General features: G+C 46.6%; 1 protein-coding gene across 1 annotated transcript in view; it reads left to right on the top strand.

Annotated features, from left to right (window-relative positions):
• Positions 1-1687: 1687 nt before the first annotated feature.
• Positions 1688-22480, top strand: part of CDH23 (cadherin related 23) — a gene marked incomplete at both ends in the record, with an annotated part of 119411 nt that continues 98618 nt past the window's right edge. The window contains 3 exon segments of the mRNA XM_010162174.1: positions 1688-1882; positions 5462-5590; positions 13387-13465. Coding sequence (XP_010160476.1) covers positions 1688-1882; positions 5462-5590; positions 13387-13465 — 403 coding nt within the window.

Genomic DNA, 22480 nt, shown 5'->3' with positions numbered 1-22480 from the left:
TAATCTTCGGGCCATGCCCTGAGAAGCTTTCTTTAGCAGCTTGATTTAGAGGGAGGGAAAAATAAAAGCAAATGAATAATCTAGGTGGGAACTGCAACCTCTCACACCTCACCAGAAGTGACACTGAAGCAAGGAAGGTGGATTTTTGCTTGAGCCCAAGGCGAGCTCTGATGTCAGAGCATCCCTGGATGCAAGGACAGGGAGGCATAAGGGACGTGAGCAGATGAGGGTGCGAGAGCTGAACTCAGTGCTCCTTTCAGGACCCCGAATGTGAGGTGTGGAACATGCCCTGGGTTCCCCATCTGTCTGACCAAGCTCGCAGTGAGTCCTGCCACTTGCCTTCAAGGCAGGTTTCTGCTGGCCTGAGCCTCACCAGGGGAAATTCAGGTGCTTTGGTTCTTTTTTGGTGCTATCACCAAGTATTAAACTGGTTAAATCAGATCTCTGAGCGTTGAGCCCCATTTTTTCATGCTTTCTAGTGGAGGTGGTGGGCTGGGACAGCCTTGCCGTGGTTCAAGTTTTGTGGTTCCCAAAAAACCTGAACATGGCTCAGTCTATTGCTCAGTTTTGGCCAAGGATTTGCAGGAGGATCTCTACTTGGAAGCAGTGCCCCATGTTCTAAGCTCTGCCTCTCCTCAAATCTCCTTTCCACCTTCTCAGAACGTTATGATACTTCTCTATGAGCGGAGGACGAATAATTTAATATGAATAGAAGTTAACAATAAAACACAGAGGCTTGGGAAGAGGTTTGCAGAAATAATCCGTATTATCCCAACTGGCCATAACCAGCCACTGTCACGTCTTGCTTCTGACCTTTGCTGTCTCCCTTTCAAGTTTTAGCTCTTTGTCAACCCTCACCAGGGCTGTGAACGTGTTATAAACATACAGACTTGCCCAGACGGTCATGATCTGTGCATACCTGCAGCCCGGGTCCCCAGAAAAACTTTTTTGCTTGTGGTCTGTGCTTCTGCCTTTAGAGAGACAAGAATATACATTTAAGATTTGCATAGGAACATGCAGCTGTTCCACCAAAAATGGATAATTGTTCTCCCCGCTGTGAAGTTAAACAATAAGAAGTGCCAAACTGCACTTGCCATTGCTGATTTTGTGCACTCAGCTGCATATTTTATGCATGTAGATTAGTTCCAGATTTATGACTATTTAACTGTTAATGCCTGCGTTAATCGAGCCAGGTTGTAGTTGCTGTGGAAACGATAACTTTGAATTTTACGTAAAATTCTGTGTTGCATTTAATGCTTTTTTTTTTTTTTTTTTTTTTTTTGAGGCTCTCTTATTTAATGCCTTATGGTGAAAACAGAGAAGGAATCAGCACTGAAAATAAAAGTGCCTTTGGGCAGAAAACAAGTTTCAGCAAAGAGAGTAATTTTTCTGCAAAGTTATGATGTCTGGGAAAATAAGGGTTTGTGATAGAGTGCCATCTTGACCACAACTGTATAACTATTATTATAAGTGTGTAACAACTATTATAGCTGCTGCAATACTGTAATAAAGAAAACAGCTGTATAAGTTATAAATGTCCTGAAAATATAGGACTGAAGTTCTTGGGTCTCTAGATATTCCTTTTTGGTGGGCAAAGGAAATTGCTGATGTATGTTTGATGGGAAAATAGGCTAGTGCACAATTTTAGTGATTTTTTTTGTTGTTGTTGTTATTTATTTATTTCCAGAATACACCAGTGGGCACTCCGATTTTCATAGTGAACGCCACGGATCCGGACCAGGGGGCAGGAGGCAGCGTGCTTTACTCCTTCCAGCCTCCTTCCAATTTCTTTGCCATCGATAGCGGCCGTGGCATCGTGTCAGTGATACGGGAGCTGGACTATGAAGTGACTCAGGCGTACCAGCTCCAGGTCAACGCCACGGTGAGTCTTCTTGCTGTGCAAGAGGAGGCGATTTCTGGAAGGAACTGCTATTTACTTATTTTATTGTTCCCTTCTGGCATCTTCCTGGGCACATCCCGTATTTTCCACTTAAAGAGGCATTATAGCAATGTGGTGGCTGGGTAGTTTCAAATAGCTGCTGTGCAGCTCATGGAGCACAGCTGCACCTCTCCAACAGCGTTGTATGCGTGTGGGGAGCTTCTTCATAAAGAGGAGTGGTTCCCTTGGTGAAGAAAGCCACTGCAGGGCAAACAGATCATTAAATCCTCTGGGCTAATTTCTTGTGCATCATGGCTTATTGCAGGTGGATTCACCTATGTTAAGCCCTCGGAGGCTCACTCAGCAAAACCTGAGTTCAGACCTTAAGAGTTAAAATTTTGGTGGACAAAGGAGGAGAAACCAAGATGCTAATTACAGTCAATGTCACCGTACTGGGAGGGGACCCCTGGGAGATGTTCGTCCAGGCAGCCAACATGGCAAATTCATGCCTCACCTGAAGGGGAAACTTCTTTCCTGGTGTCGAATCTTAGTGAGAGCTTGACAGGAGGTGTGTGAATGAGGAGCACCTTGCCAGTGGGAGCTCTGGGTGATGTCTTCTTTCTAATCTCCTTTGTTATTTCCTCTTGTCCTTGCTTTAGGAGAAGAGAAAATAGCCTCAAGTTGCACCAAGGGCAGTTGAGATTGGATCTGGGGAAGAATTTATTTCCTGAAAGGGTTCTCAGGCATTGGAAGGGGTTGCCCAGGGCAGTGGTGGAGTCCTCATCCCTGAAGGGATTTAAAAGACAAGAAGATGTGGAGCTTAGGAACATGGTTTAGTGGGAATGGTAGTGTTGGTTTGGTGGTTAAACTTGATGATCTTAGTGGTCTTTTCCAATCTTAATGATTCTATGATTTTATGACCCCAGATGCAACAGAGGAAGGTGAGACTCAGCCCTACAATACATCTAACCAACCCTGCATTCAGGAGAGGGGGGAAAACTCTTTCCGACCCCTTCAGGCAGCCAACTAGAGCTCTTGAAGCGTGTGATTGAATCAAGATCATTGTCTTGATGCAGAGCCCCAAATGTCACGAGGACACGAAGGGCTGTGCAGGGCTGCTTTGCGCTCCACGACCACAGAGACTGCAGGGCCACAGGCAACCAGCTCAACCTTTCGGCTCATTCTCTGCATATTAAAGGCTCTGGAATTTTTCCCAGAAACTTATTTTTTCTGAAGTGTACCTTATTTTATTTTAAACACTGGAGTGATAAGAAGCCCTGCCCATTGTTTGGTTCCTTGTCAGTCTGTGTTGCCAGCACGCTTTCCCAGACATACTGTTTAACCATCTAGTGGGTTACAAAACATGGGACCAAACACAAGCCCTGATAGAAACGTGCCTGCCTTTCCCCCGTCTGATTCTGGTTTCCTCAAGGATGTCAACTCGGTCCATCCAGCTCCACCTTGCCCCATATCCTGGCTGCAGTTGCCAGCAAAGATAAAATGGGGGCATATCTGGTACTTGCTGCCTAATACACTCCTGGCTTCTAGTGATTCCCAGCACAAGGAGTTCAAAGACTTACATGTTAAGTAACTGGGGTTGATCTGAACTGGGGTTGATCACAGCTGTGGGAATATCTCCTCTGTTTGGTCTCAGGGCGCTGGTGATTCCTAGCAGAAATGCAATGAGAAACCCCGGGGCGAAGCTCAGCCTGGGAAGGAGGATGGGAGTTGCACCAGTGTAGCAGGAGATGGAAGAGCAATGCAATCTCCTGCCTGCCTGATGAAGAGTTTGGGAACTGGGGTGATGGTGAATTCGGGGTGGCTGCAAGAAGTGCTGTGGAGCCTTTGTTCAAGGCAGGAGCCATTTCCTCCCAGGGGCGTAGGCAGGAAGGGTGGAAAGAGGCTAGAAAGGGCAGTGTGAGAGATGGTAGGTGAGGAAACTTGAAATGTGCCTGCTCTTCCAGTGCTATCTGTAATACTTTAACCAAAATTTAGGAGATGAAGGGGAGGGGAAAAAAAAAACAACCAAACAAAACCCCCCCCCTTATCTGAAGAAACAAAAGAATTCAACCTGTTAGTGTTAACAGCAGAGTGTGAGTCAGGAATAAGCATCCATCCAAGCCATAACTGCTGAGGCCTGCAGGTTAAGAGGATAATGTACAAGCTGTGTTGTTGAATACGGTTTAAATTAACATTAATCTTCTGGCAATCAGTCCTTGCCGCTGTTCATAGCCATTTTGCAGAAGTGTGCAGTAACCTCTAATGGTCGCCTTTCACCACAGTGCTCGATTATGGGGTAAGGAGAGATTTATTTCCTTCCCTTTGTGTGCTACCTGTTTTGTTCCTGCCCTTTTAGCAAAGGGCTACGGGCATCGGGGTCGCTTTTGAGCACACATGGGAAGAGGCTTCAGCAAGAGAACTGGTGGCAGCAGGGCACTGCTGGGAGAAGCTGGTAGCAGATGTACTGCTGTGGTGTTGGTTGCTGGAGAAGGGTCTTGCTGTGGGAAAGTGCTTGCAGCTCCGTACTGATGGGTTATGATGGGATGCAAGGGAGATGCAATGCTCCTGCTTGGAGCGTTGAAGTGTTCAAGGGCCACTGCTGTTTGTCCTAAGATTGCTGCATGCTTGTTGTCACCTGCTTTGCAGATTGAGGAAGATGGCTCCTTGCCTCCCTGCAGCTCTGGAAGCAGCGTGGTTTACCTAGAATGGCAGCTACTGGTTACTCCATCCTGCCATTCCCTCTGCAAGGTGGGAGGGGAGGGGTTTGCAGTTTATTGGAGCCAAAACCATTACCCCAGTAGAAAGGAGATTGCTACCACAAGGCTGTATCCTGCAGTTCAGGTTTCTCTGCAAGAGCTGAGGCATCCTACCAAACCAAGAGCAGCATTCAGTGTATGTACTTTCTGCCAAAGCTCAGAGTATTGTATAATCATTTAGGTTGGAAAAGACCTTTAATATCATTGACGCTTCCAAGTCCACCAGTAAACCATATCCCTAAGCACCACATCTACATGTTTTTTAACAAATAAGGAAAAACAGTGAATATGGAAAAGACTAAAGCTGCAACTGCATGCAGCCTGTGGGGTTATGACGAGCAGTGGAAAGGCAAGGGAGCTGGAGGGCTTTGGCGTGTTCCAGCTGATGGAGCCCAAGCTGTGTGGAGGCATCGGCGCTTGGGGCTGTGAGATGTGATGTGCTGGTATGAGAGTCTGCTGGCAACCACAGCTGGGTCTCACAGTGCGGAGGTGCCCTAGGGTGTATCTGCATTAGGAGGGAATTTATATTTTGAAGTGTGTGTTGAAGAGTGTTGCTTCTTTTCCACCCAAAATGCGATGAAAACTAAATTAGTGCTTGCTCTGTTTTAAAGAGCTAATGCTGGAGTGAGTTGGGCATTCTATTTCAGCTCAGAGGGAGGTACAGTGGACAATACTTCCAGCAGAAAGCTTGAAAAAGAGATGATTACCCAGACTATTTAAGAATTTTAACCTAACTACAACTGTGAGAAACTTAATACTATTGAATAATTCTATTTTTCTGATAGAAACCCTTTCTCTCTGCCCTTCCCAACCCTTGCTTTTCAAGGACCAAGATAAAAACAAGCCACTGTCCACTCTGGCCAACCTGGCAATCACCATTACAGATGTGCAGGACATGGACCCCATCTTCATCAACCTGCCCTACAGCACGAACATCTATGAGAACTCGCCTCCGGTAAGGGCTGCTGCTTTACTTTGATATCTGTGACCATGGTGTTGTACCAGGGGGCAAGGGAGGATGGAGCAGGATATGGGACAGAAACCATAAGACATTCCAAAAGAGCTGGAGGAAAACCTCCTCTTTGCAGAGATATTTGTCCATCCTTCCTTCCATTGCAGGTCTGTGTTGCTCTGCCCCAACATTTGCAGCTTGTGTGCAAAGAGCAGCCTTGTTGCCGTGCTGGAGAGCAAATGCTCTGAATCATGAGGCTCAAACAGCATCCAAATAGAGGCAAACCTTTCTCTTTCTGAAACAACATGTTTCAAGCTAATTCCAAAACATTATGCCCTTTTCAAAAAAAGGGAACCTAAACAAAGAGATTTAGGAAACCTGAAAGCCAAATAAAATTCTTTCCTAAAGATTTTTCTTAAATTTTAAAAAGGTTTCCTCTTGTTCTTAGCACACAGTCACCCCATTTCCTCCCATGGTGCATATGCATGCCATTTCTAATAGAAAACTGGAAGAAAAATTTAAACGTTCCTGAAATATTTTGAAAATGCCAGAATCATCAGCCATTTCAGCACTTTTGACTATTTTCCCCTGGGTTTTGCCAAATTGATTCAATCATTTTAGTTCTTCTGAAACTCAGTTTGTCAGCAAACTCGCTGTTTGTGGAAAATGTCTCCTGGTCTCTAAGTACAGCAGGCCTCTTTTTTTTTTCTTTTATTTTTTTCTCTCCCCCCAGCAGATGACAGGGAGCGTGGAGGGCAGCTTGGGCTTTGGGAACTGTTTGCTGCGACCCCAGCAAAAGTGCCCAGGACCTTCAGCCCAAGCACCAGCCCTACTCAGTAGCATTTACCTTCCCAAGGCACAGCTGCACATCCCGTCTCATGGAAAAACCTTCTGTCCTAAAATGGTGATGTGGTAGGCATCTATACCACACATGCATCCTGTAATGTCTCTGGTGCACTGGCTCTGATGGCTCAGCTCATGAAGTGGTAGGGCGATCTCCAGCTCACTTCAGTTTATGCCTTTTTATTCACTTTGGAGCAGAGCACTGGCTCTGACAGCACGGAGAGTGCTGGATCAATAGGGTTGAGTTCTACTGTCGCAAATCTCGTGCTCAGACAGCACATTACCTGTCTGCTGGCCCGAAGATGGCCAAAAAATGGCTTCATGAATTACTTTAGTGAAGTGAAAGTTTCAATGAGCTTCAATGCTGTTGAGATTAAGGTGTATTCCCGTGATGGGCAGCGTGAGCTGCAGGGAAGAAAAAAACCACGACTTAGATCACCCTTAACTGAGGAGGGAAAAGTCCTAGATGGAATTATAGAAATGGAAGTTCCATGAGTATCAAAAATTATAGACTGTATCACCTTTATGGAGTGACTTGGTATCCAGGAAAGGTGACCTCTCTCAAGTTAATATGTATTAAGGCTGGAGCTCAACGATCAATTTGTGTGTGGTACACCAATGTGCACCACAGTTATTCCTAGAAAATTCACTGTTTGCAGTAGGCAAAGCAGCAGATAATTGCTGTGTAACCTGAAATAGGAAATGAATGAAGGAGGGCTCACCAACCTGTCGGCAGTTTTCTGATGGGTTTAGAGATTTGAATTTCTCTTGGCCCCATGTAACATCTCCAAAGGCGCTGAGATGTCCAAGATGGATAGGTACCACCAGAGAAATGGTGAAGAGGAAGACTTCTGAACCTGGGTGGTACTTTGAGTGGTATTACTCTCTGGTTTGGACCCAAGGTCACATCCTTCCCAGGAGAAATCTCCACTACTGAAAGAAGGACGTGGTTTGCTATGGCAAGCCTGGAGTTTAACACGTGTGTTTTCATCTCTCCATGGGAAGTCTTCTTGTCAGCTCTGCCCTACCACCCGAGGGTGCCAGTCCCATGTGCAGAGTAGAGACTGTCATCCTGCAGCATGGCTTGGTTACTGAAAGGATAGCAAATTTGGGTGAAGAGTCTGGGCTTGGCCAACATCTATCCAAAACCAGGCTTCTGGGTCAAGCCAACAGGCTGCAGTATATTTGTGGGTGCCGTTTGCCCTACCTTCTGGCCCAGCACACCAAAATACAGTCAAGACATTTATCCAAAACCAGGCTTCTGGGTCAAGCCAACGGGCTGCAGTATATTTGTGGGTGCCATTTGCCCTACCTTCTGGCCCAACACACCAAAATACACTCAAGACATCTCACCCCAATTTACAAAGCAGAGACTTGCTGCTGCTCCACATGCCCGTTTGCTGTCTCTCTTGCCTCTCTTTTTATCTGTGGTGCACAGCATGTCTGTGTTCCTCTATCAATGTATCAGGCGAGAATACCTCATCTAAAGTGTATACATAACCTAATAAAATCCTTCTTATTTGGGATTATTGCATCAAATTTTAATTTCCTCACTCGAGTAACAGCATGTCAGCCAGCCCGTCAGTGAAGAGCCGATAGAATGTGAAAAGAGTGGATAAACTGCAGCAAATTACCGCAAACAGATCTCTATCAGCCCTTTGACTGGAATTGACTGGAATTAAGAAGTGAGAAATAGGATTTTTTTTTTTTTTTTTTTTTTTTTTTTCCCCCGTGGCAGCTTTCTGAAGTGCTCCCCCCTCCTCCTCCTGCTGCAACACTGGGCTGCGCTTTGCCTTTCAAGTCCCTAATCCTGTAAGAGAAGAAGAAGAAGAAAAAGGGGTGGAGGGGCATGAGAGGGGAGACAAGTGTCATTGTAGCTCTTATTTTTCTCAGACCAGGATCTAATAGCATAATTTAGAAGTATTTTGGGCACATGCTTATTCGGACACTGAGAAGAAAGAAATTTCTTATCAGGCAAAGGAAGAGGACACAGCAGGGGGAGATTTTGCATCCCTGGAGATGTTGTATGTTTTTTCTTGATGCTGTTTATCATCCCAGCGTGCATCAGACTTCTCTACCAGAGCACCTAAGTGCACCAAAGCTGCCTGCAGCTGTGGAAAATCTTGGGGATGTATTTATCATCCTCAGCGTCTTTTTGGGTGTTCGTCATTACAGTGGCTGTAGACTGGATAGCATTGTTGATGTTCTCCAGAGAAGTTGATAGGCACTGGAGGAGAGGGGCCATTTCCTCTTGCAGCCCATGCTTTTGGACCTCAGCTGGTGCATGGTCCAGGCAGCACCACAGCTTCACTTTGGGAGTGAAAGAGGAGGAATCCACTCTCTAAGAGACAACCTGAGACCCATGAAAGTGTGCTTTATCCCTGAGGGAGCCACGTGAAGGCAAGAGTGGGGACAAACCCCATGGATGCGTGGTCCTGAGACAAGCAGTTGTATTGCCTTGCAGTAGCATGGTGCAGGTACATGTCAGATGTCATTACAACAGTTTTAATTCTTCAGCACCATCCCCCTCTTCTTCAAAAACTCCTTGGCTTAAAGAAATAATGTAGAATCTGTGCTATTTTTGCCCTAGAGTCTCAATAGCTCTGAGTTAATTCTTTCTTACAATATTTCCAGCCCATCAATGTGAACACTTTATTAAAAGCTCAGGTTTTTATTAAAAAAGGATTGGTTTACCCCTGCCCCTCTTCAAAAAACCCCCAGATTTTGTTTGGATAATGTCCCATCCTTTATTTTCTTTGTCTCTTTTTTAAGCATAGGCTTTTCCAGATTATTACTTTTCTAAGCCTCTTCCTCCTTCCCTGGAGGGGGAGAGTAATTCTGTTCTGGTGCTTTGGTCTGTACCCACCACCAGTGTCCTTTCCTTGCAGCCACTGCTGTCCTGTGGTAGGCAGGTGAGTTGTTACTTGTTTTCAGAAATGTCAAGGATACTTGGGAGTTTCCAAGAGCTGCAGTTTCACAGCACAAATATATGGGGTGAGCCCTGGGCAGAGCTGTTGACACTGGAAGTCAGCTTGGGATTTCCATGGATAAGTGGAAGCCTTGGCAGATGTGTTTGTCTAGAGACAGTGGGAGGGTCCCCTCCAATTTAGGGGTGCAGTTGGCTGCCTTAGGGAGACAAGGCACAGCATCTCCCGCCCTTGCCATGCCAAAACCTAGATAGCAAAAGGAATAGGTGTAGTAGGATTTTGGAAGATAAATTAGAAACTGCCGAGATGTGGTTGGTGAGAGGTCAATCTTTGCTATTGTGGTATGGCCATGATCGAGGGTTTGGTTTAGTTTCGGGTGTTTTCCCATTTCTAGTCTCTACTGTCTGGTTAGTTATCTCTGCTGGTACAGTGGGCAAGATGCTTCATGATCATCACAGGTACTAAAAGATGGGTATAGCCTGTGTGTAGTGCCACATTTTGCATCGCATCATCTTCCCATCTCTCTCAAACATGTGCTGAATGGGAATATTCCTTCCTGTTGACCATGCTCTGAGGCCATCTGTATCAGTTATTACCACTCACTTCAAACCAGTAATTGCCACCAGCTATGTGGATAACTATCCTGTGGCACTTTTTCAGCCTTTTCCCCAGAAGCATGAAGATTGATCCTAAACACTGTGTGGATGTTTGGGAAGGGTTCATCCATTCTCAGGAGCTGGGATCTGCCAGTCTTGTTGATATTGGAAACCTCTCGTGAAGCAGCTGATAGGAAGGATGGAAACCAGGCAGGATGTGAAGAGATGCCCAGGTTCCTGCCCTTGCCTTGGTTCCAGGAGAAGGCATGCACCAGTGGTGGGGTGCTCAACTCCACTTTAGTACTTTTTTATTGGTCAATGGTGGAGCATGACCCATACCCAGGAGGGGCTGGTGAAGGGGCTTGTGGAGGAGACACAAAAGACTGCAAGTCTCAAAAACCAGCAGTGCAGAAGCCATCATCATGGGCTTGCCAAGGACTAGGCGAACCTCAGCATACTGTACTCTCTAGCAGACCTCATTCTTGTGATCAGATGTCTGGATAATTTCTTTCCTATGGTCGTCTCTGTGGCACACGCTGCTGAGATATCTGCACAAGATTCCCCCTCCTCCCCTCCCAAACCTTTTCTGCTGCAACATCTGTGCTCATCCTTTTATCTCTCCCAACAGCTCTTCCCCTTGGCTCGTATGGAAGGGACCTTTCCCGCAGATAAAGTGGCCCCAGGGTCGGTGGGCCGATTGCTATTCCTTGGCCATCGCGGGAGCCCTGCCTTCTCCTGCAGCTGCCTTCCCTTTGCAATGTGCCACACGGCAGGCGATGTTTATCATTCTGTGCCGCTCCCTCACTTTTTGACAGGCGATGAGCAAGCTGTCAGATGGACCAAGTGCCTTCACCCACCGCTCCTGCCACAGAGGAGCTCTCCCTTCACCGGGGAGTGGAGTGATGCTCACGCCTGCCCAGTGGAGATAGTGGTGAAAGTGGAGTATGCTGGGGGAGAGCAAGCTGGACTGCATGCCTCCTTTTTTTTTTTCTTTTTTTTTTTTCTCTCCATTTTGCCTTGCCTTCCTTTCTTCATCCCTTGTTCTGCTTTCCTTCTTGCTCCTTTCTCACTTGTGTGTTTTATCTATCCTTGCTCCTTGGAAAGCACAGTTATTGACGGTGATTTAGAGGCTCTCTGGTGGCTGTTGAACCTCACCAGCTGAGTGCTGCTCAAAGGCCAGTGACCTGGGATTTATGGCTAATGTTCATGGTTAATAACTTGGATTTACTTAAGGAGTCTATTGAAATGCCTGTGGGGATCAGGGAAGGGGCAGTCTGCATTGCCCTGAGAGCCTTCTTTACAGCCAGCAGTGGCAAAGCATCTCCATCGAGCCCACAGGGGCATGGCTCTGAAAGCCAGGGAGATGGCAAGTCCCTGCTTTCCACCGGTGATGTTTCTGGAGCAGCTTTCCCTTCAGCCTTCAGCTGATAGATTGCAGGGCAAACACAACATCCCACTATGCTCCCTTGTTAAATATGCAAACGCCTCTGTTGACATTTCCTTTGAGGGCAAAATAAAAAAAAAAAAAATGAAATGGCTTCTTTTCCCCACTGTTAATAAACCGATAAAAACAAGAACAGCTGAGTTGTAAATTTTTTCACACTACATTAATTATGTGCATGTGCCTGTGTTTGTATTCACATGGGCTCACTGCAGTGCGGCGGGGGAAGTACAGCTTATGAAGTTGACATAAGTGCATGATGTTTTTATTTAAAGAACTAACCAAGAATTTTGGGTTGTTTTTATGTTCTTCATTGGTAGTTGGGGACTCTTGGCCTCATGGGCCTTTCTGCTGGGCTGTAAGAGACAGGTCTGTCCTGCAGGATGGAGGATGAAGTGGGTGATCTGGTGTTTGCAGAAGCTCCTGCCTGTAGGCAATCCCCTGTTCTCAGCATCTGTCCAACCCTCTTCCTTTTGAAAGTTTAAATTAAAATCTCTACAGCTCACTTAGTTATGCAGCTGATGCTGATGGCCAGCATGAACATCCCTTGTCGCCTGGGTTGCCTTGTTTGAAGAACGCAAGGGAAAAAAAGGAACAGTTGAAACTCGGAAGCCAGCGGCAGATAAAACTGGTGTAGTGGTCAGTGCTGAAGGTCATGGTGAGAAGGAATTGTTGCCTTTGGTTCTCGAGGGAGTGAAAATCTGTGCGACAGAAGAGTCAGACAGATCCTCCGTATGCGCAGTGGTGATGCTGCAAGGAGGCATGTCCTGGCTTTGCCAGTGCTGTGCCTTCAGTTCCTTCTTCACCTTCTTCTTTGAGCACTGATAGCTGTGCTTACCACACTGACCTTGCTTCAAATCCTTATCTTCTGGCCAAGGGATGAGCAGAGTGGGGAATGAAGCTGGTGGTACCTTGAGGGTACTGGTGGGTAAAAAGCTGGACATGAGCTGTTGTGTGCTTGTAGCCCAGAAGGGCAACACTAGCTTAGGCTACATCCCTAGCAGCATGGCCAGCAGGTCAAGGGAGGGGATTCTGCCTCTCTGCTCTGGTGAGACCCCAACTGCAGTTCTGTGTCCAGTTCTGTGGTCCACAGCACAAGAAAGACATGGACATGTTGAAGTGGGTCCAGAGGAGGGACACAAAATTTCATAAATTTCATACTATAGTTTGGTTGGAAAAGACCATTACAATCGTCTAGTCCAACCATAAACCTATCATGGGGATGGAACACCTCTTCTATGGAGAAAGGCTGAGAGAGTTGGGGTTGTTCAGCCTGGGGAAGAGAAGGTTCTGGGGAGGCCTTATTGCACCTTTCAATACTTAAAGGGGGCATGTAAGAAAGATGGGCACAGACTTTTTAGTAGGGCCTGTAGCAATAGGACAAGGGGTGGTGGTTTTAAACTAAAAGAGGGGACATTTAGACTAGATACAGGGAAGAAATTTTTTACACTGAGGATGGTGAAACCCTGGCCCAGGTTGCCCAGAGAGGTGATAGAAGCCCCATTCCTGGAAACATTCAAGGTCAGGTTGGACGGGGCTCTGAGCAACCTGATCTGGTTGAAGATGTCCCTGCTCAGTGCAGAGGGGTTGGACTAGATGGCATTGAAAGGTCCCTTCCAATCCAAACCAGTCTGTGATTCTATGGTGCTCTCTCGAGTCCCTACAAACACTTGCCCTGGTACAAACCTACTGCATGGTCAAGCTCAGCCTCTGCGGTGAACATTAGAGGAGATGCTGGTCCTGCCCTCAGCATCATCAGCTACATTCCGGGGTGGGTGAGCAGAGTTTTGCTGCTTGCACGAGTGTGATGAGTGGTGCACCCAAACTGCCCTGAGAAGCAGGGTTGCAATTTTTCCATGGCTTGCCCTGTCCTTGGATGGGTTTTGCTAAGCACATGGCCCATGGTACAAGATGCATTGCCTTGGCAGAGTACTAGGCAAGCTCAGTGCTCGGCTCGGGGGACTGTAATGTGTGTCTCCTCTCCCTCCCCAGGGTACCACTGTGCGGATGATAACAGCGGTTGATCAGGACAAGGGCCGTCCCCGGGGCATTGGCTACACCATCGTCTCGGGTAAGTCATGGGGGGACATGGTGGAGAGCCTAGTAGGGCTGGATGAGCTAGCCCTGCAATAAGCCTCTGCACATGCCATGCCTGGGAAATCATATTTGGCTAAGTTTCTCCTCGACTGTGCTTGCTCTTTTGATTCACTGTCACTAATTACTGTAGCCTACTGCTACAACCAAAAGTTTTTACCTTTCTGAAAAGCTTGCTTTGCCTTTGGTACCATCAGAGTGCGTTGTTTGTGGCATCTCCCTTTCCTCAAAGCTATTTCTAACAAATTTGATGATATCTCATAACGAAACCTTTCTGTTCTAATGACAAGCCACAAACAGCTTTGCTTCACACAACGCCGTCGAGGAGACCCACAAAGAGCTGGGCATAAAATTCTTGTTTGCGGTGAGGGGGTTATTGTTTAGGGAGAGAATGGGACTGATTAGCCGCTGATTTCTACGGTGTTCCCTGAGAGCTTTTGTGCTGAAGTCTGGCTTCCCGAGGGGTTGCCGGAGCTTGGCAAGCTGGGAGGCAGGGGGCTGGACCCACGAGGGTGCAGGGCTAGAGAATGAGGCTTAATTAGAGTGGTGGAGACTTTCTACCTTCTGATAGCCGCGTGGATTAATTCTGCCTTTGTAGACCAGCTCTGAAGCCTGCAGAACCTTTCACAGTGTGCATGGGTAGCTTGCTGAAATGGCTGTCACTAGGTAATGCTTTGCTCCTTTGGGACCATAGCTTGGGGACCTCCCTTTAGGAGAAGGTCTACCAGGTTGGTTTGACTGGCTGTGAGAAAAAATGTCTGTTTCAGGTTACAAGAGAATTTATTTTCAAAGAAAGGCCTGTCTGAGGTGGCTGGTGCTGAACCCTACTCACCATGCTGTTGTTTTTGGGGAGACCCTCCTTGCAGCCCGACAAATCCAAATCTCTTTTGTCAACCTCTTATGCTGGTAAAAGAGCCAGGAGCAGTCTGGGCAGGAGATCCAGGTAAAGCAGAGCTGCTTTTTGGAAAAGCCAATTTTTGGGGTTAGACCAATCTCGTTTGAGATGCCTTGAGGCCAGCGAGCGTCTGCCATATCCAAGGCAGACTTTGATGCTCTCTGGGCTGCACTTGGACACTACTTTTGTGGGGTTGTGCCTTGGGGACACGCAGACTACTCAGGTTAACTCAGGAGCGAGGGACCAGCTTGGGGTGGGTCTGGGTGTAAACCCTCTTTCTGGCATTGATTTTGAGGAGATATTCATGACAAGAAATGGTAGCAGTGCCTCCTCTCCTCACTGGCCACATGCTTTGGGTGCTGGCTGGCAGCTCCTTTGAGCTACACATGTGGAAATAACTTCCTAGTTTTGATTTCTTAAAGCCTAGCTGTTTCAAATGCTCTTTTAATCAACCTCTAGGGTCAAGGTGATTTCACTCTGACTTTCAAGTCCATTGATCCTGCCTGCAAGTATCCAGGTTAGTCTGCCTTTGAAGATGCAAGGATTATTTATTCTTCTAATTCCCTCTGCAATTTATTCTAATGTTCCCCCAGCATGAATTAAATGAGAGATTCCCCCAGATCATGTGTATCCATCTGGGCAGTGTGCAGCAGGGAGTTTCTTTTGATGGATGTGAGCTCTCTTTCACCGGAGACTAGCCTGAAACCTCCAAGTAATTTTGTAGCTGCCACTGAACTACCGTGAGGACGGTAAAAGCCTTCAGCTCACAGAAACCTCACACAGCTCAAAGCCTGAAGGTGGGCAGCAGCTGGGAAATCACTTTTGTCCTGTTCATACACCTTTCTTTGGGCATCTGCTGATGGCCATGGACCCTTTTTCTGAGCTGATACACTGTAGGTAGCTAATTTTCCCTTGTCAGTATCAGCACAATACAACTGGCTCTGGGTTTCTAAGAGCCTTAATTTGATGGCTCAAACCTACAGAAACAACTGGGCAATCTATAGAGGGTTAATTTGCTAAATGCACCCATCTGCTTGCAATCACACTGGGCTTTCTCCTCTTTGGGTAGTCACAGCTGCTCTACCAAATCAAGGAAACCAAACCTCCAACCCTGAATATTTACCTGGAGTGCTCATGTGTGCTCTTATTTTCGTGTCCATCTTTGGTTTTCCTGTGAAATAGCCATGATGTCCCTTTGTGAGCCTCCCTCGCTCAGTGCTTGGGTAACCATCAGCCTGGCCATTAAGGTTGGGTGAAGGGATGGGGGACAGGAGCCAGGCAGACGCCAGGAGCCTGGTGGCAGCGGGGTGCGGAGTGACAAGCAGGCAGATCAGCGCAAACATCCTCATATCTGCTTGCATATGCTGAGAGCTTAATCCCTGCCCCTGGTCCTGCCTGGCAGGGGACAGCTCTCATATCAGAGAATCAGGCAGAACACATCAAAGAGTGATTAAACTGCTCTGTGGTGGGGTTTTTTTTTTCTTGTTTTTTTTTTTTTTTTCCCAAACATCATGAGAATTGCAGAGTGTTTTTGTAACTGACTGGGAGTCCTTCTCCTGTCAGCACCAGTATCTTGCAGAGCAGTGGTACTGGGAAGGATCAGCTCATGGACAAACTGAGGGACAACTACAGACACTCATTGTCACCTCCCCAGCCTCACCCTGCCTTCAGCTTAAGGTAGAGGTTTCCCAAACCCCTGAAGCCAGCCTTCAGGATGCTCTGCTTCCACTTTTAATTGACTTTGTTTCCAGCGCCTGAGTTTACCAGTTCCGCTCAGCTGCTGGATTGCACTTGAGGTGTGTGGTAGAGGGCAAATTTTAAAGAAAACTTGGACATGGGGCAAACAATTTTTTTTCTGAAGTCAGTAGTGCAAGTGCCTCCTCCACTCTGCTCAAGGCATTCTCTTACGCTTCCTATGATTTACTTTTTGCCTTTGAAAGAAGACGTTACCTTCCAATGTCTGAGAGTCTGAACACGGGAACTGGCAGCTAGCCGCCTCCAAAATCCTGCTTACCCAAGGCAAGTGGTTTTTTTGGCAGACAGGTAAAGCCTAATTAACTTGTCATTATCCTTAATCACGATGCTAAAGGTCAGCAAGCATATTTTGTGCCTGAGTTGGTAAATTTTTATGGCAATTTTGCAAAAAACATTGGTCAAACATATGGGAATGGGGAAGCAAATTAAATTAGAAACCGACCGTAAGCAAAAGTGAAAATGGCCGGTGGAGGTAGTAATTATACCTGGCTCTTCAGCTCACTCGCACCAGGGGAGGTGGCAGTGATGCTCTTCCCATTTCACGGCAGGCATGGGTGATGCCTCTCCCAGGCTTTCAGGCACAGGGCTCACATGTGGCTGGTCTGATTTTAGCTGCTGGGGTTGAATATACAGCAGTGAGAGAGCCTGAAAAGCAACCTAGACATTTATCATTCCTCTAGTATTAATATTGAAAACATTGGTATGATTTGGAGGTGGGATATAAAAATTAATTTGGAATTGCCAGAGTCCTATTCAGCTCCAGCCCTCAGGTAGCTGCACCTCGGGATATACTGCAGCAGCTCTTATTTATACGACTATCTCCAGCACAAGGTCCTCCTGTGACAGGAAAACAATAAAACTAAAAGATTAACCCTAACCACATAAAATAAGACTTAAGATCTAACTTTATGCTGTCAGCTTACAAAGCTGTTAAGCCTGAAATGACAGAGGAGCGCTGATCCAACTGGGTCATGGCTTTGGCTAGTTGTCCTGTCAGGGCAGAGGAGCCTGCCTGCTACCTGCACTGGGAATTATTTCCATATCTTATGGGAAAAAGCAATTCAGTTGTTTCTCCCCCTTCCTTCAAATCTGAGTGTTTTAACCGCATGAAAACATGTCCTTTATTGCCCCGTGCTTTGCAAAGAGCGGGGTCATACTGTGCAAAAGGCTGCCTGAAAAAGAAAACCAAATAAAGACGTCGCAATTCAAACCCCTTGTGCCGACAGGCTGATGGATGCCAGGGCTCCCATTGCTCCAGCGGATGTTTCTGCTGCTCTTCCCAAGTGAAAAGGAGGGCGCAGGCAGCCTGTGGCCGGTGCCCTGCAAAAGCTCTCCCTCCCCAGCTGCTTCAGCAGGTTAGAGATGCTCAGCCACTGAGGTCAGGACTCTGTTTGAAGGACAGATAATTAATCCAGCAAAGTAATCCACGGTTCCTTTTTGGCAGATTTATGGAGATAGCCTCTGTACTGGGGACTCTGCCTCATCATCTTTCATTTCCCAGGCAAAGCAAGTGACTTGTTGTATAACACGACCTGTTCTAGATAAGGCTTTTCATTTAGGGGAACTCTGGTCTAACAGAGATTGATTTTCCCGGTGGGAATCGGAGGGCCCCAGCTCTCCTGGCCGGATCAGGCCTGCAGACGGCAGTGTGTTTTCACATTTGCTTCTGCTGCACGTCACCTGGGGCATGGGGAATCCTTTGGCTCTTTCAGAGGATTTTTATCATTAATTAAATGGTAATTTAATTAATAAGCTGGAGGGGACTTTGGCCCGCAAGCTCTTCTTAGGAAAACACGTATGATTTGAGTTGCCTGTTAGCAGTAAACTTGGGTTTTTATTTATTTACAGGACAGTCAGGAGGCTTCATGTCTCTTAGTGTGAAGACCTGAAGGTGACCTGTGCTGCTTGGGCAGGCATCAAAGGGTTAACCAAGGGAAAGGGATCCAGGGGCTCTGCAAGGTGCCCCAACTCAGTCTCTGCCTGCCTGAGATGTATCAGAATGTGGTGATGGATAGGCAATGGGAGATTGCACAAGGGCAATCCATGTGTCCTTCCCAGGGCTTGGAAAGTCCTGCAGGAAAGAGGGGAGGAAGCGTGGGGCTCTCGGTTGGATGAGTTGGTCCTTAGGACTCTTCACAAATGCCCTTAGGGCATTTTTTTTTTCCCCAGACTTGATTGTTTTGAGACTGATGCAGTTTCTGGCAAAGCACTCTTCCTTCCTAAAGCTGGTGCGTCCCAAGGGAAGTGTGAATTAAAAATCATTATTTGCACAACGTAATAGAAGTATGAGTTACAAAAGCAAGAGGGAAGCATGTCTGAAAAGATTTGTTCTCCATCTTTCTTATATATATATATATGTGTGAAAATCAGTGCAGTAGCTCTCAGAACATGTTTCACATAGTCTTAACAGATCTGGAGTCTTTCACTGCCTTCCTTTTGAAAGTGCAGCACAAACCCTTGAGGTAAGGTTAAGCAGCCAAAGAGGTCTCAGCTGCTGACACCTCTCTTCGTATTTTGACCTTACTTAATAAAGAAGGTAGGGCAAAGCAAACCATTTCCCTGAGTCCCTTAAACTGGACATCCTTGCAAATAGGACCTGCTAATTTTAATATACCCCTTGCCCATTGGCTACTTTATGCTGTGTTTTTCCCACATTCAGATCACTCGGTGAACTACTAGGGTGTTAAAGTCTTCATAAATTACACCTGCTGGGAGGGCCTTCCAGTGTGATTTAAAGGCAGTCATCATAGCAGAACATTTCTGTAGGAGGACACGCTGATGGGTGGAAAAGTGCCTCACGCCGAGTTATTCATCAAAGGCTGTTTTTCCACCCTGCCAATGCAAGGGGATGAGACAGCATGAAGAAGAGATGGTGGCTGTGGCCACAGCCCGTTTTCTTGGCTCGGTTGCTCCCCATCTTCCTCCTCGCTGCTTTGTCATCACATTGGCATCTTGCTTTGGCTCCCTGGTAATCCAGAAATCACTGGAAATAGATATGGTTGGAATAAAGGTTTGCATGGCAGGTGGTCCCCCAGCAAATGGTCTTCGGTAATTAAAACTATGCATTCCTATTTATGTGTAAATATGAAACCAAAGCATTTTTTTTTGTTTAATTTCTGGGACTATTTAACTTCCTGGCATGTAATGTGTATTCAAGATGTTGGCAGCCACTGGGAAAGGATGAACCTGTGCTGTCTCTGTTCGTGTTGGGGCTAGAGAAAACAACCAGTTTGAAGATGGTTTTTAGTATGTCTCTGAATGGAAGAGTTTCTGAAAATTTTTGAGCCTGGAGGTGTGGGATTTATGTTAAAAGCTGATTTAGACTTGTTACCAAGCGTATTACAGTGTAATTCTTTCATGTTCTCCTGATGAGTCTGCTTACTTCTGTGGAAGGGGCAGGAGGGGTGATTTGGGGGTCTCTAAATCCAGTGTAGGCATGGTAGCTGGTAAGAAAGTGCCAATTTTATGCATATGGATCCTTCAGCTGTGGGGTGGGAGCATGTTCTGCAACTGCTGCTCTGAGGTCGTGATGCCCAGACCAGCCCTTTCTCTCTGGGTACGCATCTCCTGCACCCTATTAGGATAAAATCCTCAGGTGGAGGGTTTAAATTGTTGCCTTTATAGAAATGAGTGAAATAAACATTTACAATGGTTTTCCCTGCATTGCTCTGCTGTCTTGACTTGCGATCCAGCTGTTGGCTGCTCTCCCATAGCAGGTTTTAGGATTAAATGCATGGAAAGAGAAAAGGCTGGGAGGAAAAAAGCCAAGCCAGGCATTGCTGGTGATTTGCCTTCCCTTTGAGCCACCGAGCCCGTTTTAGAGGATGTGGGGGAATGGTAGTTGTGGTCCAAGACCCAGCAGGCTTTCACGTGATGAATTACCCTCAGAGCAGGAACCTTTAAACTCTGCGGGCTCTGTTCTCCTCTCTTGTACATGGCCACAGCTCCTGGAGGCTTCAGAAGGGGGATTGCACTGTGGGTGATAAATCTCTCCTTTTATTTTCTCATACTGTATGTTCAGTTTTAAAAAAGGGACCTGTGCAAGCATTTAAAATTATCTTCTTTTCTGGCTCTGCAAGATCAGAAATTCTGCCGGTTGTGCTGGAATGGGCAATTAAATCTTTTGGGGAAGATATTAAAAATGCCTGTTTGCAGAGCAAGCGTGTGTGGAGGAGTGATGGTACACAGCTTTGGGCTTGAATTAGTTGTCCAAGAGAGAGCTGCATCTTCTGGGAAGAAGAACCAACCAAAGTCTAGAGGAGGAGGAACAGACTCTGTTTTCTAGAGCATCTTGATTTCATGTAGAGTGAAGAAATAAAAGCTCAGGTTGTAATAACCCTTTTTCCTTTGGAAATAACTTGTTCCCTTTGAATTTAAATGTGGGGCAAGGTATCTGCCCTGGCATGCTTGCCTGCATATCGCAAAGGGGCAAAAACTCAAGGTGAAGAGCAGCAAGGTGGTCACGGCAGTTGATGGACTATTTATATGATGATAACTGTGTCTGTTGCTGACTCCCTGAACCACATCCAACAGCATCTATTTTGGTGCCAAGGAGCCCTGACGGAGCACATTTTGATTAATAAATTATCCAGCGCAAGGTGTGTGATGGGTTCCCCTTTCACATCTCATGAAAGTCATCTGCTCCAAGTTCAGTGGCTCAGCAAGCCTGGGGCCTTTTGAGGATGTGACTCCCTGATACGAACAGCCCTTCATGTAGACGGAGGTGGGAAAATTCTCCTGTGTGGCAGAATCAGTTTCCCCCGGCTGACAGGTAGCTCTTCGCCAGAGCTGAGCAATAGCTGCTTCTCTCCCTCCTATAGGTTTGAACGATGCTCAGACACCAAAGAGGTAGAGAGGAAGGAGGAGACATCAGTGTCATTTTTTTTCTTTTTTTTTTTCCCCTCTGGGTTTGAGCCAGTATTTTTAATGGCCTTTTAAAACTGTGAGTGAGTTGGCTGAGGGCAATTAAACATTATGGCCCTTATCTATAAAACTCCTCGTTATAGCAGCGTTTCTCCAAAAAGATGTCTATGCCACCATCCGTTCCTCAACGAGCCTGGAAAAACACTCTGAATGGGATACTGAGATCCATCCCATTGCTCCCAACCCAGTGCCACATTGGTCCCTGCCTTCCCGGTCCCATGCCTGGTCACAGTGGATGCAGGAGCTGCTGCTGTCCCTGTGCCTGCATATGGATGGAGGGATGGGAAAGTTTTCCTTCTCCTTTTTTCATGTGTTATAACCAGAAACTGGGTTTGTATGTCCTGAGCAAGCCTGTTACCTGCCAGGTGAGAGCAACAAGGCTGACAGAAATGCATTTGTATTGCTGTCTCAAAGTTAATTCTTTATTTCCCCTCCCCCCCCTTTCCTCTCTCTTTTTGAGTATTTAAAAACATTGTCTGCTTTGCTTTTCTTCTCTCTGCACTCCCTTTTGCTGCTTAGCCTTTCTCTTCCCATCATTTAGTTTCTGCTCCCTCTGATTCCTGTCCTGGGTCTCTCCCTGATTTCCTGCTGTCCCCCACCTCATGCTGTGTCCAGCGCCATGCATTTGCCATTGTACGAAAGAGGTAGAAGTGGACCCTGCCTTCCCAGGCAGCCTCATGTTTATTTTCTGCTCCCTGCCCTGCTTTCCTTAAGGCCATCTTTGCTTTCCCAGCACTTAAAAGCAGAGCTCTTCCTTTGCTGATCAAGACCCATTTATTCCTCTAGCTTTGCCTGCTCTGTACAATGGAGCTGGATTGCCTGCTTCTCTGTGCACGTGACACGTCTTTGTCTGGACAGGGAAGGAAGTGGAGGACATGTAAGACCTTGTTTAGCAGAAACCAGAGCATGATTCCTTTCTCAAACCTTGGTCTCTGTTCTCAAACCAGGGACATGGAACTGAAGACCTTGGTCTCCATCTAGAAATGTTTTGGTGGTTCAGACCAGACCTCAGGCTAGGCAGAAGATGGCTCAATCAGGGACATGTCCAGCAGCTGGTAACTCCTGAGCCAAGTGAGCGATCATTTCATTGCCTGCCTGGTGTGGAGCAGAAGGCTGTGTGTGCCATGGCATGAGCACTGTTTATGGAATAAGAAGGTCAACTGGGACACCTTCTTGAATGTCACTTTGCTTTCATGTCAAGTGTGACCACAGTAGTTCCTGTCTGCATTATTAAAACAATTTGCAGAGTGCAAACTTGGAGACGGAAAGGTCTGCACCATTCTCTGTCCTCTGAGAAACAGGATTATCTGAGGATCTGAACTGGGTTTGAAATCCCTGCAAAGATTCTCCATCACACATCTGTGCATTGAAGCATTGCTTCAAAACCAGTGATGAGCAAACCATGGTTTGCTCCATTGG

The sequence above is a fragment of the Antrostomus carolinensis genome, unplaced genomic scaffold (assembly GCF_000700745.2).
Source record: "Antrostomus carolinensis isolate BGI_N321 unplaced genomic scaffold, ASM70074v2 scaffold9082, whole genome shotgun sequence".
Taxonomy (NCBI): Eukaryota; Metazoa; Chordata; class Aves; order Caprimulgiformes; family Caprimulgidae; genus Antrostomus; species Antrostomus carolinensis.
The sequence above is the reverse complement of the archived record's forward strand: the minus strand, read 5'-3'. Positions and strand labels throughout refer to the sequence as shown.